Here is a 17,757-nt window from a genome sequence, read left to right as displayed (position 1 = left end):
AGCCCACTAGCCTATAACAACTATAAATTGCTTAATCAATCATGTATGTTTGTTCATGATAGAAAAATAAAACGTAAGCCAATCTTAGATGTTAAACTATGTAGTCTGCATGCAGATACATAGCCTATTTTAAACATTATATCACCTAACGGTAGAGAATGTATCTTAGTAACGTGCCTCAATTAGTTGATCTTATTATGATTATTAGTTAATAATAATAATCATAATAATAATAATAATAGTGAAGTCCTTAAAAATTTTAAAAAAGAAGGTAACATAGTAATACATTAATTATGTTAAAATAAGTAAATGCTGAGAGTACAAGTGTACGATGATAGTCAAATCAAGTTTATTACAGGGCCACGCAACCAATGAAGAACCCAGAAAAATTAAAAAAATTAATTCATAAAATTGTCGCAACTTAGTAGGACAACAGAAACTTGTAGTAAACAAATATCATGTTGCAATATGCTTTTTTGGTAACTGAGTTCTAAGGCCTAAGCTATATGCAAAAGATAAACAACTAATCATTACTAGACATTTGTATCTTTTTTTCAACACACCAGCTATTGCGCGCAAGGATTTGAAAAACTAAATTAGAGATAATATGAATAACCATCTAAAAGCAGCGAAATCATTATCTTCCATACTTCAAATTAATAGCTAGTCATTGAGCAAAAGGTTAACAAATGCATAACATTACATAACCAAGCGTTAAACATGTTTCATCAAAGTTATCATTCCCATAATGTCTTTGAAGGTTACCCTATAATCATGAAACATGGTGGACACCAATTCATTGAAGATTTCAATTAATGCTTGAATATAGTTCAATACGAGAGTAATCTCTTCACAAATCATGGGATCCATACACATAACAGGTTATACATACACAAACCCCACAAATTTCATAGCTATTATGTGCAGAAACATAAATTTTGAACCCTGATGTGAACTTAACCAACACTAAAAAGCACTTGCCTCGATTAGTTGATCTTTTTTCCTCGACAGTAACGTGACGGCCATTGATCAGAATTGATGAAGCCTGAAAAACCGACAAAAGGATAAAATGGCAAAACTACAAGTAGAATTCAAAACTCTACAGCCTTCACGACAACATAATCCAGTAGTAACAAACAGGACTTATAGAGTTAGCAAGGACAGTGAGAGCATAATGGAGCAAGCTTGATATTTCATTTGCTCCATACAAACCCCACATACAAATGACTAAAAACAATATGCACAACTCAGAAACATAAGAAATTTACAGCAACTGTATTCATTAACAAGCAATGAAGCACAGGGCAATTGTAGTGCTGAACAAATTGGTGAAAGAGCAGATTGTGCAAGTGGATTTATACCGGAAAAAAACTACCCTACTAAGTGAATGTAAGCTAGAAAACAAATAAAATCAGGGTGGATATCATCTTCTACTCTTTGCTCACAAGTTATAGCCTCTAAGATATCGTTGTAGTTCGATGAACCTGAAGTGTCCTTGAAGTTAATGCCTCTCTTGCATCCAAATTCTAACTTGTCATTGTCCTCAGTTAAGTAGTCATTCCATTTGGAAGCTGAACTGTTGATTGTTTGTTGGCATTTCTGAGTCCTCTGATTAGTTGTTGTCACTTTATTATTTCTCTCTGAATTGGTTTCAGTCAATGATGTGATTCTTTGCTGATCTTTTACTGGCTTCTCCGCATCTGTGTGAATCAAGATACTGTTAATGCAAATCAACTTCCGAAGCTTGAAAGAAGTTCAAAAATAGGAACTTAACTCGTAAGGATCATGAAATTGCACTTTCAATACAATTTGTTTAACAGTTTCTCGATCAGAAATTTTGATATAATCTTCGAATATTTTGAAACGAGTTTGAGTTGTTTAAATGGTTTAAGGGAGAAGAATATGATAGAAACTCGTACCAAATAGAGTTTAGTTGAATAATTCGAAGGTTTTATTGATAATAATTCTGGGAATTGATTCAAAGCCAGAATGTACACACGTGAACGATACAGTAGTTACTGAAAAGTTACAAGGGAATAAGGAAAAAACACAATTCAATTTGTCTCATTTTGTTGGTCAAATTGCATAACAAATTAACAAGGCAGTGATTATGCCCTCATTTTGTCTTGCTCTTCAACTAAAACTCCAATCGGTTAAATCTGTTGTTTTCTATTTTTAGCATAATCAAAACAAGTTGAATAATTTGTATTAATGATTACCACCACACAGACCTAAGCAATGAAGGAATATTTACCTTGAGAGTTTCGGAATAGTGGACTTTCAAAATGCCTGCCTTTTCTTGAAGTTGAATTACCCGCCAATTTGCGCTTCTTGAACATGTCCTTGGGCAACTCAGTCACTACCAATGGCTCAAAATCATCTTCTGTTCAATTCAATGCATCCAAGATACATCAAAATCAGCACAACTAATCAAAACCAAGTCAACTTCTACAACTGTGAAAATGAACTAATTCTACAATATGCTACAAAATCAAGCGTTACCTTTTTCATACAATGATTATAATTACCCTGTATTAGTAAACTAAAGTCTAGGACTATTCTATATCCATTTATTTATAACAGTCCATTTATATGCTATACACTACATATTTTCTGCACATTAATTTACTCCAGTCAAAGAATAACACAATCACTTTATTTCATAAATCAAAACAATTTGATTAAATCAGGTGATTGACATTCCCAACACAAACTTAAAATGCAAGCTTTCTGATCTTTGTCCAAAAGCTTTGTTTACTATATTAGCTTTCAGCTTAGAAAATCAAGGTCCTAAATGCTCTTTCAATTCTAAAGTATATTGTATAATCAATCTGAATATTATTAGCAGCAGCCAACGCTTTAAAAAACAAGGAACTACCAAATGAAATACCTTTTGTGTCTTAACTTGGATACCACCACTTCTAATAGGGCCAAACTTCTTGAACTCATTCTCGAGAAGTGCAATCGTAGCATTTCCAGGCAGCCCTTTCACATAAATTGAATAGCCCTCAGCTGTCAAAAGGCAATAAATACATCAATACATATTGCTAAGACAAATGCCTTAAAATCTGAACTAGCGTCAGATATGGTGCATCAGACCTTCAGTTTCTTGATTGTTTCCTCCTTCATTAGTGTTTATACTAGAACCATTTGTTTCTGGCCCGCTGAATGGTGGAGGTGCAGTGGTACTCTGCTGTTCTTGAATCTTACGGACAGATTTCACAGAAACAGCCGTCACAATGGAGGACGCTGCTGCACCCTCTTTCATTACCTTAACCTAGAACAGATACAGCAGTTACAATGGAAAATATAAGTAACAGAAGCAATTATTACTCTTCTAAATAAAAGAAGACAAAAGTATCATTGTCAGTAAATTTTCAGCCTTTCAATCAGTGGTAAAATAATATAAAAAAGTGGCATTTACAATGGTAATTCAATAAGAGTCTAGAAAGGGATGGAAAGGAAGAGGGTATTTTTGGATTGGAGGCATACAATAGAGGCATATGACTTCTTCGGTACTTCTTCAATTTGGGATGCCAATCCAGATACCATCTGTGAATCATCAGGAATTTCGTCAAGAACCTCAGCAACAGGAGCTTCCTCTTCTTCAGCAGACACTTGCTCATTTTCTAGATTGTAGACTTCTTCCCCAACACCATCCTCAACAGCCACAGATATTTGCTCTGGAACTTGTGTTTCTAGCAAGGGAGGATCTGACACTGAAAGAAGGTTGAAGATATAGGCAACTTAAATAAACAGCCAAGGGAACAAAGAAAACAGTTATAAATCACATCTTATGCATCGTATTACTATTACCATTGTCAGTAGAAGCAGGTGATTCAACTACATGATCAGGCTCTTTGATTTCATTTTCATCAACATATCTGAAAACATCATTCAAAACAAAGTAGCCTTTCTCTTGAGGAGCAAGGAAGAAACACTGAGTAAATTTCTGCTTAATGTCATCCTTTCCTGTCATAAACCCAGTCACCAAGACAATGACTCCCCCACCAAAGGACTCTTGTGCATCCACAGATATGATTTCTGCATTCAGTTCACTATAACCCAATGATAGTATCTTCTTGTCAATTTCCTGCTTGATGAAACGAAATAGGATGCATTACAATTATATAATATTAAGCTGATTTATTCATATTCAGACAACTCTAATATCGTGCGCATATTTATAAGAATATGAGGTAACAAATGGACTCCGGAGAATCATCAATAGAAACAGAAAAGCAAACTGAAAGAAGTTTAAAAAAGCATCATAAAGTAATTAGTTGAAATTTTGGGTCTGGTCTTACAGCATATTTCCAATACATATATAAAGCAATGTCGGAACCTGGAGGTATGACATAAACAAGAAACTACAGTAATGCACAGGGGAAGTGAAGTAAGAGCCAGGAGTATTGTGAAATGGTACCAAACAATGTTCATGTTAAAATAAACCTTACTAATCTCCACTTTTATTGTTTAACAAAATATTATCCAATCTTGCAAAGCATGAACCTGCAGATAAAGAATAACAGTATCTTGAATCGGTGAAATGGAAACATGTATAAGATTCAATACTAAACCATTCTCATACTAGCATATTCATCAAGTTCATGGACATTAACTATGCTTCTAAACTGGTGAGAAAGATGACAAAACCAGCAAAGTAACAAACATGTGGCGTGCGTAGAATCTTTAACAAGGAGAGAGGAAAAGGAAAATCTCCCCCACATGATCACGATTCAGTTATCTGCAAATGAATACAAATCAATTAAACCCTAACTTCGCTGTGTAAATTGAATATGCATGATCGTTAACAGCCATAGATCAGCCGTAGAAAATTGAGAATGGAATCGAGATCGATACCAGATTTTAAGCTTCGTTGTCGTCACTGTGAAATGGTTTCCTCTCAGCTTTGGTGTCGTCACTGCAATAATTTCTTCTCAGCTTCGTTGTCGTCACTGCAATAGTTTCCCCTCAGCTTCGTTGTCGTAAACGTTTTGGTGAAATGAGAGTGAGCGAAGAAGAGATCTTCGTTTTTCAGTGAGGAAACGGTGTCGTCACTGCAAGGGTATTGTAGTGTGGTTTAGAGAAATCAAACTTCGCAGAAATCCGAAATCAACCTCTTTTCCAATCAAACTCGCTGAATTCCGAAATTGCCATGGCCTGAAGCAGCGCGCGAAATGCATGAATGGAACAGAGTTAGATTAAAAATGGGTTTTCTGAAATAGTTGAAAATGAGTTCCGTAAAAGAGTTAAATAGAAAATAGAGAAAGTATTTTATTATATTAATAAATTTAAAGAATTATGTTTAAAGTATAATGTTTCACCTAATAAAGAGTTTTTGTATAATGTTTAAACTATTTTATTCACCTAATAAATTTAGATCCATTAATATTCATTCATTAATTTATTAATAATATTTAAATTAATTATTAAAATGCTATATAGATTATATATTTTGAGTTATAAATTTGAACAATTTTTTTTCATATAAATTTACACCCATTTTTGTTTAAAGGGAGTAATTGAACTTTGATTATAATAATATTTTTAATTTAAACCCGTTTTTAAAAAATAGGGTGTAAATTATCACCTGATAATATTTAAAATGATATATTATTTACAAAATTGCCACCGCATTTTTAATTTACACCCGTTTTTCGTATATTGGGTGTAAATTTTAAAATTATATTGATCTTTTTGTACTAGTGATAATTCAAACAGTTTGTTTTTTTAGTATGAACATTTTACTTTAAGTCATTTAGTTAAGTTTTTGAAACAAGAACTATAATTGAGATTGATTCAAGTCATCTACTATCTATTATCTAACATATACTAATCAATTGACCAAACTTACCAATTTGTCCCTTGCTCAATTTGCATTTACAAAAGAAAAAGAGCATTTTCGTAATCAACTAAATACACACAAAGTTTTCACCTTTTTCTACTACTTTTCCCATTCTATGTGACAATTGTTCCTATCTGATTGGTCCAACTTTTTATTTCAATTTCCCTCAATTTCCTCCTCACATTTCCTCTCTCTTCACGATTCAAATGATCACTCCCTCTTCTCTCTTCTCTCTCCTCAAACCCTAAAAGTGAATGAAGAAACAAAACCTAGAATACGCCTCCCCGCCGTCGCAAACCGTTAAAGCATAGAAGATGAATCAGTTTGGCGAACCAAAGCCGAAAAGCTTCGTTCTCTTCAATCTCAGTTGATCGCAAATCACCCCGCATGTATGTTGCTGATTTTCACTTCAGTTTCGCTTACTGATTTTTTCGTTTTCCTTTTGTTTTGATTTCCATAAATCTAATTGCAAATATCAGTAAATGAATGTAGATCCATGGAAAGACATAGCTTCAATGTTATTAGTTTTCCCAGGTTTATCCTTCTCCATCGTTATTCCTTTTGTTGATGTTCGATAAAATCTGGTTTTTTGTTGATGTTTCTATTGTGAAAGGTCCATAGTTAAGGTTCAAGGTATGAAAACGTTTGCTTTGGAACAAATATCTCCTTTAAAAGTTGGATGTATTCTATCCATATAATTTTTTTTCAATGTTTGAAGTAGATAACTCCTCACAGCTAAGAAGTTGGATTTGTTGCAATATTGCGTTTTAATATTTTGTGTAAATAATGTAACTTAAAAAATAAGTAGATTTCGCACCTCGGTTTTCTAAAATACCGAGGGAATAATTTAGCATTAAAATTGAGGATATTTATCACCGTCCTTAATCAAATCTTCGCTGCCTATTTCATGATTATCAAGACCCAAGACACTACCATTAGTGATCCACGTGAAACATAAAGAACTTCTATTATAACATGACTCTAAATATAAAAAAATGATAATGAAACTATCATCCACTTTAAGGTTTGCAAGAGTGTTTGTCATGAAGAGTTCTCTACGACGGATTGCAAGAGCACAAAATTATTTAGGTTTTAAGTTTATGTTTTTAAATATTTATTTGAGTAAAAAATCATTTATTTATCTAATCTTTTTATTTTGTCAAATTCTTTTTTTATTCATATAAAAAACAAATGCAAGCAAAAGTCATAGATAATATTTTGCACATGATAACGCGAAAATGTATCACATATTTGGCTTGATTTATATAGATTATTTCCCTATTTTATTTTAATTAAGTTACTTTATGTTGGTATTTTGGTGGTATTTTCATTGTTTTAGGTATTATGTTCATGCGAGAATTAATTGTCAAAAGGAGAAGAAATTAGACTAAATCGACTTAAAAAGACAAAAGAAAGAAGAGGGGAGGTGAAATAGCAAGTGAGGTGCAAAAGTGAAAGAGAGAAATAGGAGCGCATCCAGCCCACAAAGGGGCGAAGACGCCCGTCTCCAAAAGCAAGGAGGCTGAGACGTCCGTCTCTCAAGTCCAATGCCACGTCTCCAAATGGGAGACGCCCGTCTCTAGTGGGTGATGCCACGTCTCCAGACTTATTCAAATGCTCCCTATTTTTCCTCGTACGTTAACATTTTCTCAACCACCAAATGAAGTCACTAAGTCCATTCACCCATGATTTTCTCAACTTCTCCCATCATGATCTCCATTATCTCCACTACCTCTCACGTGATAACTTCCAACAATTCCCACTATATAAAGAGGGGAGTATTCATGTAAAAGGGGTTGGACTATCTTTTGTCCCAGCTGTCATACCCTAAAATTTGCTCTCCTATATTCAATCAAAGGTTCCTCATTTCATCTTCAATAACTCAAGGCTCAAGGGTTCTTCTCAGGTCACTCTCTCCTAATCAAAGATCTCCAAAACTAGGGTCTTCATTTTATCAAAGGATTGTGAATATTCAAGCCCTAAAATGGATCTCAAGGTCTCTCATATGTCTCAAGGCACTTCCATGTCAAAAGTCGAACTTCTATTCCAAGGATTGCTCACTCAATGGCTCAGACGACCAATAATCGACTCTGTTGACCTAAAAGTCAATTATAGTCAAAATACAGTCAAACTTCGAGAGTTTTTGGTCAACAACAAGTATGTGAGGTTATATCCATCATTTGATCAAAGATTAATGATGATCCATTAATAAAAACTCAGAGATGAACAAATTCAAAAGGTTCAAATTAGGGTTTTTATAAAAGAAAGTCAACTCAACTTTGACTGGTCATAACTTTCACATGGAGCATCAGAAATTCCTCACTCAAAGCCTATTTGGAAGGAAATTGGATTCTCTACAACTTTGTCTCTCACAAGCCAAGTCCAAAAATGCTTAATTTGAGAGATAGGGTACGATATATTATAGGTCCTCCAAAAAGTCAACAAAAAACACCTTTTGGGTCAAAGCTCATAACTTGAGCATGGAAGCTTCGATTGAGATGAAACCAAAAAGGTCATTTAGAGGACTCTTTTAGCTTTCTAAAAAGTCCTGGAATGCATTCATATGATTAAAATTGAGAGAGATACACATGGTTGAAGTTAGGCAATTTTCAAGATATGCACGAAACCCTAATTGCCCAAAACTTGGTTTTTGAACTAATGGGCCTAAGATTTTCACTTCAAACGTATTCATGATCCAAATAAAGACCTCTAAATCCATCCCCATATTTTCATCATTTTTATTTATATTTATTTGAATTTTAGTCAAATTAAAATGCAAATAAACTAAATAAAAAAAATATACAATAGATGAATAAAATATGGCTTGGATATTAGATCATACTTGCAACCCAATTAACATCATGAGGGTCCAAAAAAAATGTGCAAGGCTAAGGCATGAGGACTCCAAAAATAGAAACTTTGGTGGCATATTTCCCTAAGGTTCTAAATGATTCAAATAAGAAAACCTAAGCCCATTGTGAACCCTATTTTCATTAGCCTATATATCCATATTGTTTTTCACGTGAAAAGGGGTTGGAGGGCTGGCAGCAAAGGACTAGGGTTCCATAGAGAAAAATATCAAGAGAAAGTGCAAAATTCGCAGGGCCCTCTCCAAGCATTCTCAAACCAAACCAACCATCCCATCACACTCCTGAGATGTTAAAAGATGGATCTTGATCGAAGGAGAGGCCGGGGAATCGTTCAAGATGAAGGTCTCACGTTCACATAATTGGTTCATGTCTTAACTTTTCGTATGCTATGTATTATGACTTATCAATGTAATTTAAAGTTATCTACGCATTACTGGGTTCATTTACAACTGTTTTAACGTGTTACATACGAGTTTCAGGACCGGGATAGCATCTTGCCATTGTTAGGGCAAAAGGAGAACTTGCTTCGGGTTTCATGATCCAGGCCGCTATAGCTCATGATAATTACATCATTGAACGTGCCTTGAATCAATTAGGGAATCTGGGTTGTATTCAGGATTGCTTAATACGTTTTGCTGTGTGTTTTAATTTTACAGAGATTCGAAGGATTACTCGCAGCTAAAATCGCAGGAGATTACGCGGATAAATCTGCAGGTAATCAGACACCAGCAAAACGAAGAAGATGAAGGGGGAGGGGACGTGACGTACGACTGCTGGCCGGTCAAAGCCTTTACTTCTTCATCCACGCGTGCAAGCCTATGAATGGACGGTCAAAAGGTTCACGGTCTCTCTCCAAATCTCATTGGATGCCAAGCGCTACGTGGGACCCGGTTCTTGATTCTTTGACTTTTCCCATCTATATGCTTTTATTCTATATATTTATTTTAGCCCATTCTATTTTCAAATGAGTAAACCAGCACAGCTGGCAAGGCAAGGTGATATTTAACCAAAAGGAGGGGGGTTAGATCCCTGGCTCCTTTGGGTGATTTTGGCCATTTTATTTGAATTGAGTTACTTGAAGATCTAGTGCGCTGTTGCCCCATATACTTACCATACATCCTCAACTACGCACCACAAGATCTCCTATGATTCAAATCTAACGCCTAGAAAGATGCATGCACATCATACACCCTCAGAGGCTTCCCACATAGGATAACACACTCAGGTTCTTTTGTTTTTTATTGTTACTATTTGTTTCTTATTATATTAAATGTTTAATTTAATTAATTTAATTTAATTATAATATAAACTAGGATTAGAATTAGAATTAGGATTAGAATTATTTTCCCGAATTTTTCTTCAAATTATTCGATTTAATTTATTCTAATTCTAATTACAAAAATCACAACAAACCCTAGAAAAGTTGATAATGGTTAGGGTTCGCCCAATCCCACTGGCCATGGCCAAAGTATTAGGATTAGGGTTTTCTAACCGACTTAGCTTTTAGCCCAACAATCTTAGAATTTTATTCGCTTCGATTAAATCAATTGATCGCGGTGGGTAATAGTCAATTAATTATTTAATTAATTAAATATAAATAAAAATAACATTTATTTGGCTAAAGGGTTTCAACCATTTTTATTGGTTGCGATGATTAGCCTATTTTCTTCATTTTAATTCATTATTATTTTTAATCGAATCCATCGATTACGAGGGGTAATGATACAAACTAAATAATTAAAACTCCTAAAAATACATTTATTCGTTATTAGTGATAATTGAATCCATCAATTAAAATTGGTAACGATACAACTACTAATCTTTTAACTATGGTGATCAAATCTATCGATCATTGCGGTTAATGGTAACAAATAAAAATCAGGGTTGTACGCCCAAATCTTAAAACACACTAAACCCCAAAAATACAGATTTTCATCTCTTCAATACTGCGATGTTCAAACTACGATAAGGTAATTCAAAATACCTTGCGAACATTTGCATTTCAAAACTACGATAGGCCATTCAAAAAGCCTTCGAACACCTCCATAATCAATTCAAAGGCGTACAATCCTGTCCCCGAACTACGTTGACTCTGATTCTCCCTAAGGAGATACGTAGGCACTTGGCAACAAGGCGAGTCCCCTTCCCTCTAAATCTCATTTTTTCCCGTTTCATTTCCCTTAATTATTTAACCCTCGAAAGCATAAACCTTACCTTAATATTCTTAGCCATAAAACTGTTAACCTTAGATTCAAAGCCATAGGAAAGGGTTGAGGATGCCTAACACCTTCCCTCGACCTGAATATAGTATCTTACCCCGATCTCTTAACTGCGTAGGGTTTCCTATTCGCCCTTCAGAATAGGTGACGACTCTAAAACCTATATTTTTAGGGCAGGTTGCTACACCAGCCATAGTTTTTCTTCGGCTTTTTATTCCAGCATTTTATTTCCAGCAATTGTTTTCTATTCCGTTCATCTTTTCTCACAACAATTTCTACATCGAAAATTGTTGTGAACTTTTAATTGGATCTAACCTTACGTTAGATCATAGTATTTTAATTCCTTGTTTTTATTATTTGATCGAAGAATTCTAAGAACAGATCCAACCGACTTGTGGTGGAGTATTCTCTATTTCAAGATTCAAGAATTAATTCAAGTTATACTTTCAGGTTTTTATTTTTATTGTTTATTTAATTTATAGTTTTATATTCCTTGCTTATAAATTATTGAATATGTCTAAATATATTAATTACGATTGTTTATGCGTGTTTAATTTAATAAGTATGTCTGGCTAATTTAATCAGATGTCGGTATGTAAAGTAATCTAACCGAAGGGATCCGAAATAAGTTGGCCTAAATATGTTTAATTAAAAATCACGTGTTTCTGGTTTTTGTGTCTAATCATATTTACTAAAGTTATAAAATCAACAGAGCGAGAGTTTGAGATTTTAGAACTGATTAAGGTTAAAATCAACAGAGCGAGAGTTTGAGATCTTTAACCAGATAGTAGACACTGGACATTAATTTTAAGGACAGCGAAAGCGTATTAAAACTAATTAGGTTTTATTTATTTTTAAAAAGTGTTTTTAAACTCAACACGGGACAGCGAGAGCGTACGTTAGGGGATATTAGCATAATCTAAGTCAACAGAGCGAGAGTTTGAGATGAGGGTTTTTAATTAAATAATATCTGCATGAAAAAGGCATTTCATTAATTCTGATGTTTTTAAAAAGCGTTTCTAAATCTGGTGGGACAGCGAGAGCGTACATTATGAGTTAGGATCGTAGTCTTAATCAATAGAGCGAGAGTTTGAGAGGAGGACTTTTAAATGACATATTTAATAAAGATTTTTGATTTGATAAGAACCTGACCAATGAAGCTTCGGATCACCTAAGTTAGACGAATTACATACCGATATCCGGATATTTATATTTTATCTAGATTTAAGATTTTAGTTTCCCCCTATAAACAATTCAAATATCATTAGCCTTAGCTTTACATAGTAACTCTAGATAACGGTAGATCGATTTATAGTCCCTGTGGATTCGATATCTTTTAAAACTATACGACGCGACTGTGCACTTGCAGTCTCCCGACTAATAAACACGTAAAGTCACGATCAGCACCCATCATTTGATCTTCTCAAGAATTATGTGATTTGCAGATTTAAAATCTATATTTTGAAAAAATTAATTATTTTGTGTAAACAATGTAATATTTTTGGTAAACAATGTTGTTTGTAAACAAATTATTTTATTAATTTTCTGTGTAAACAATGTAATGAGTTTTAATTAAAAATAATAATAATTTACCTTTCGGTTTTATTGATAAATCAAGATATATGAGACACTAATATATTGTAAATAATAAAAGTGTAGATGATGGAGTTCGAACTCATGCGCAAATAATTTCATTTCTCGGTATTTTAAAAATCGAGGTGTTAAGTCGTTACTTTTATGACACTCTTCATTATCTCGCTTTTAAAGCCGAGGTAAAATGTATTTTGCATCCAAAGTTAAAAGTACTTTTTATTGTATTTTTATAGTAATTTTTTTTCAATAAATAATGGTATTAATCACAAAAGAGGTACACACAGACAAATTACCTCTTTATACAAGATAAAGGTAAAATGTTCCAAAAATGAAAATTAGAGGACATATAGAAGCGTACATTGTAAAGTTGAGGGCAAGATCATGTCTCTTACTTAGAGATGTTAGCTAGATGTTAGCTTGTCGAAATAGTAATAAAAAAACTAAGAACTTTATTGCAGAGTTGACCCTAATGATTTAAATATTTCGTTTCTTATATCCCGCTTATAAATCTTGAGATGCCTCTTGAGACAACAAGTATGCACATTTATAAGAGTGTTAAATTTGAATCTTTTTGAATAAATAATGGGTGAATTCTTATCTACCCAATTCAAAAAGTTGGGTAAAGTTACCTTCTATGTAAAATGTATTGGAAACAACAAATAATTGTACTATTTTATAATTAATTAAATATATTAAAATTAAATGAAATCTTATGATTGGTTAAAGATACACTACTCAATTTTTTGTGATGGATAAAAAACCGCTAAATAATGATATTCGAGGACTTGGTTACTCTTTGGGTTTTTTTGTTGTTGGATATTTTGTATAATAGCACGATTACTCTTTGGAGGTTTGTGTAAAAAAAAAAAAACAATTGCATGATTTCATTACTTATTATTAAGGTTAATTTAGTCTTACAATTATTCTTGAATGATAAAATAAAAATAAAATTTTCTTCTTGAAAGGTAGTTAGTTATTTTATATTCATGTTAGAACTATCCAATAAGATAGACAACTCAAATAATTTTAAACACAAATTTAACTGATAAAGTTATAAAGTGACGTTACAATGACAACTGACATACATAATAATATTACAAGTACTGCATATACATGTGCAGTTTATTTATAGAATTGGATCTATCACACATGACATGACATGCATGATGATAAGACGCCACAATCTATGCAGCAGCAGCTTGGTTAGAATTTGAAGTTCCACTCAACTCAGAATGAAAAGACCATGAAAGAATTTCATGTGCTGCATATTCTGCTCCAGTTGTAGCTGAGAAACCAACCCTTACCCACTCAGGAACAGCATTCTTTAAAGGCACAATTTCACTAAGTGTATAACTAACTGAATTAGGATAAGTTAAATAAACACTCAAAACATTAGTAGCAGCATCAAAATTTATCTTGACATTAGCCTCTTCGCGATTCTGCAAAACCCACGGCTTAGTACTTATGGATTTGATACTATTAACATTGATTCCAATATGTCTGTCTCCGTCGCTTGGATCCCAGGCAGTATTATAGAACGTGTCAAACTCGACCGCAACAGTTTGACTAGTTACATCATAATCTTGGCTATTGAAAACTCCGAGATAGCCACCACCAGTTTGCGGCTTGGTATCAACAGGTGCGATGAAGAAGGTAAACCCGTCGGCAATGTTGTAAATTCTAGGTGCATCTATGACAAAAGTGAAGGAAGTTGTAAAATCAGCAACGTTGCCTGTTTTGCTATCCCAGATATGGATAGGTGCAGAATAGAGAACTCTGCCAGCAACAGTCTTTACTGCTTCGGTGAGTATCAACTTCTCATTTGTGGTATAGGCATCACCTTGGAAGATTAGGTTTTGTTGGTCTCTTACAAACTTGGTGATGGAAAAGGAAGTGGTTTCAGTTGAGTTCACCTTGAAGAAAAAGAATGTTGCTAAGGAAATGGATAGAACTATTACATAGAATGAGGTTTGGGTAGCCATGTTGTTCTGAGTTTACTTCAATCCAATTGTTGATATTTATATATGCATGCTCACTCTATATGGAGGCATGTGTGGCTTATATTGGAACACGAAAACAAAACCTATAAATGATAAAAACATGTTTTACTAATGGCAAATAATATTATATATCATTAAAGGATAAAGAATCACCAATGGAATAGTCACAAAGCACAGTTTTTCCATACAAAAATTAAAATTGAGAGGACTTGCAATTTAAAATGTTAACTTAAAATGCTTATATGAAATAAATATGATCTTTTGTTTTTTCATAATTGACTATTGCTGTTGCTCAAAGGGTTTTTAGTTTTTCCATACAAAAATTAAAATTGAGAGGACTTGCAATTTAAAATGTTAACTTAAAATTTTTATATGAAATAAATATGATCTTTTGTTTTTTCATAATTGACTATAGTTGTTGCTCAAAGGGTTTTTAGTTTTTCCATACAAAAATTAAATCGAGAGGACTTGCAATTTTTCAGTCTAAAAATTGTTGTTGAGGTTTTTAATTTTTTTGTTCAAAAATTAAAATTTGGAGGTTTGGAAATTTCCTTTTTAAAAATTGCAATTGTACAATAGGGTTTGTGATTTTATCTTTGTAAAAAAATTAGAAGTTGATTAATAAATTTTGTAAGTTTTATTTTTTTTCTCTTCTCTAGCCGTGCTTCTGTGTGCATGGAGATTTTTTTACTGCTTTCTAAATTTTTGCTGAATTTAAAAATTTTCAACACATTTTACCAAACATCATGATTTCACCTACATTGGTAAATTTTTTTTGATAAGCAATGGAATCTATTAACAGCACCAGAAGTGCAATAGTAACAACATTACAAGGAATCTGCAGCCTAGACAATCATACAAAATTACATGAGTTCACAACTACAACTAAGCATTACAGTGACATAGATAATAATGGATAATTATACCAGTCATAAAATGAGCATTCTACCCTTTTTTTACTCCCTATGGCCATCCACCACCATGAGTACATCTTCACTCTATGCACTAGATCCTCCAAATATAATATTGTAACAGTTTTTGTACTCACTACTTTTCAGCCTACTTAATATTTCGGAATGTGTTTTTAAATGATGTTACTTGACAATATTTGAATTTATATTATATTTTTTTTACTTCAAACTTCCTTTTGTTGTAAATTTTTGCATTATTTCTGTGCACTGTCATTTTGAAAATTTTCTCAAGAAAATCCCTACCATTTTCTACCAATGAAAAGTCTTCTTCTAGTTTGTCTTCAATAGCATTCCAAAATTATAAGTTTGTCATGAAAGATGACTTGGGATATTTACTAATCTATTTCACCTTCAATCAACAGTGTTTAGTGTTTTTTTGTACTCTTCCATATTTGAGTCTCATGAATCATGTAGAATAATTTTTTTCCAAATCACCCTATTTATTCTCTAATTGCTTTCAAATCTCATATTAGACCTTGTTTCCTTAAAGACATATCGAATGCATTTTGGTTCGTGCTTGGTTATTTTAACAAAGTAATATGGGTTTATGCTTGGTTAATTTAACAAACACTACTAGAAATGCTTTGTTTTCCTGCGAATTTACTTACAGATTTGAGCTAAATATCCGCAGGAAACAGTTAGATTAAATTTAAAAAAACTAGCTTTTAATAAATTTAAAAAAATAATAATTATTTTTAGAAAACATTTAAATCTATGAAATTAGAAAAAAAGTTATTTTAAAAGAAAAATGTTTTACATTATTTTTTAATTCAAAAAATAAAAAACTATAATACAAAAGAAAATCTACAGTAAAATTCGTAGAAATCTTTCCTATGGAATTACCTGCGAATTATATTTGGTTTTTATACAAAACAGCAATTCTGCAGCAAAATCGGCAGAAACGTTTCCTGCGAAATTACCTGCGGATTATTTAATGTAGTTTGATCATCAAAATCCTTATCTGTAGAAAAATTTATTTTATTTAATAAAGTTTCAGGAAAATTTACTGTTATACATGCAGAATAATTTCCGCAAAAAAATTCGCAGGTAAAGCGTGTATTTCTAATAGTAAAAGTAATATAAAGAAACCTATTGCCAAGTCTTCAAATTAAACTCTCTCATGTGTTTTAAACCTATTTCGATTCGGAAGGGACTTCTTCCTTTTTCTAAGTTACTTCAAAGGTTGCAACACTGCTACGGCAAGCACATATGACAACGGTTGTGATATACATGTAATGACGGTTGTACGTTCATTATTAGATGTATGTATGGTGATTTCTATCATGGGCGTGTCACCGTGGTAATAAACTAAGTAGCGTCTTATGTATCACAACGATTATCTTAAACAACCGTCGTGATATATATTTAGTTCATGGGTTGAAAACCTGACAACAATAATTTATTTAGAATAAAATTAACATTTCATCAAGGTTACAAAAGATAACTGTTATGGTGTGTATACAAGAGTTTATTATAAAATATGTAGATTGTTTTACCCTACAACTCATTAAACATATAAAGTCATTAAAATTGATGTAGAAGATAATATTTTTAAAAATTAAATTATTCTTGAAAAAAACTTAAACGAACCACTGCTTTTTGAATTGCATGCATCTCGTAATTCATCTCTCGCTCTTTAACATGTAGAATTTGGTTCAGTGCCTGATCGCAATTTTATGTGTCTATTAATCTGATGACTGCATGGGCACACTCATGTCGTGTAGTTTTAAAAGATATCGAATCCACAGGGACTATGAATCGATCTACCGTTATCTAAGGTTACTATGTAAAGCTAAGGCTATATTTTTAATTGTTTGTGAAAGGGGGGAACTGAAATCTTAAATCTAGATAAAAATATTAATGCGGATATCGGTATGTACTTCTTCTAACTTAGGTGATCCGAAGTTTTATTGGCCAAGTTCTTTATCAAATTAAAAATCTTTATTCACTACGCCTAACAAGGAAAAAGACAGCGCTTTTTTTGGCTTTAGGCAACGCTTTAAAGCGCTATCTATTCTCCCGCTGCCGTAGGTAAAGGCAGCGCTTTTTTTCACCTTGAAAACGCTGCTAAAGGCACCCTTTAGTCAGCACTTTTACCTATAAAGCGCTGCTAAAGGCCCACTTTAGACAGCGTTTTTTTATTGAAAGCGCTGCTAACGGCCCCCTTTAGACAGCGCTTTTCTGAAACAATTTTTAAGAAAAAGCCTCTTAAAAGCGCTGCTAAAGGCCACCTTTAGGCAGCACTGTCCCCACAAG

General features: G+C 33.0%; 2 protein-coding genes across 2 annotated transcripts; both read right to left on the bottom strand.

Moving 5' to 3' along the window:
* Positions 1-1,422: 1,422 nt before the first annotated feature.
* On the bottom strand, positions 1,423-4,111 carry LOC131604416 (nuclear transport factor 2-like; the record flags this gene model as incomplete). The annotated part of the gene is made up of 6 exons (XM_058876857.1): positions 1,423-1,700; positions 2,255-2,383; positions 2,891-3,012; positions 3,100-3,277; positions 3,493-3,719; positions 3,817-4,111. Coding segments are annotated over 5 exons (846 nt in total), but the record flags the coding sequence as incomplete, so codon positions are not given.
* Positions 4,112-13,588: 9,477 nt separating this feature from the next.
* On the bottom strand, positions 13,589-14,546 carry LOC131606428 (lectin beta-1 and beta-2 chains-like). Its single transcript, XM_058878657.1, has one exon. The coding sequence runs from the start codon at positions 14,510-14,512 to the stop codon at positions 13,715-13,717; it is 798 nt and encodes a 265-aa protein (XP_058734640.1). The 5' UTR covers positions 14,513-14,546; the 3' UTR covers positions 13,589-13,714.
* Positions 14,547-17,757: the final 3,211 nt, after the last annotated feature.

Source organism: Vicia villosa, linkage group LG5, assembly GCF_029867415.1.
Source record: "Vicia villosa cultivar HV-30 ecotype Madison, WI linkage group LG5, Vvil1.0, whole genome shotgun sequence".
Taxonomy (NCBI): Eukaryota; Viridiplantae; Streptophyta; class Magnoliopsida; order Fabales; family Fabaceae; genus Vicia; species Vicia villosa.
This window is presented reverse-complemented; position numbering and strand designations above follow the sequence as displayed.

Excerpts from the sequence above, each read along its gene's own strand:
- LOC131606428 (XM_058878657.1), bottom strand. The coding sequence starts at position 14,512 with ATGGCTACCCAAACCTCATTCTATGTAATAGTTCTATCCATTTCCTTA.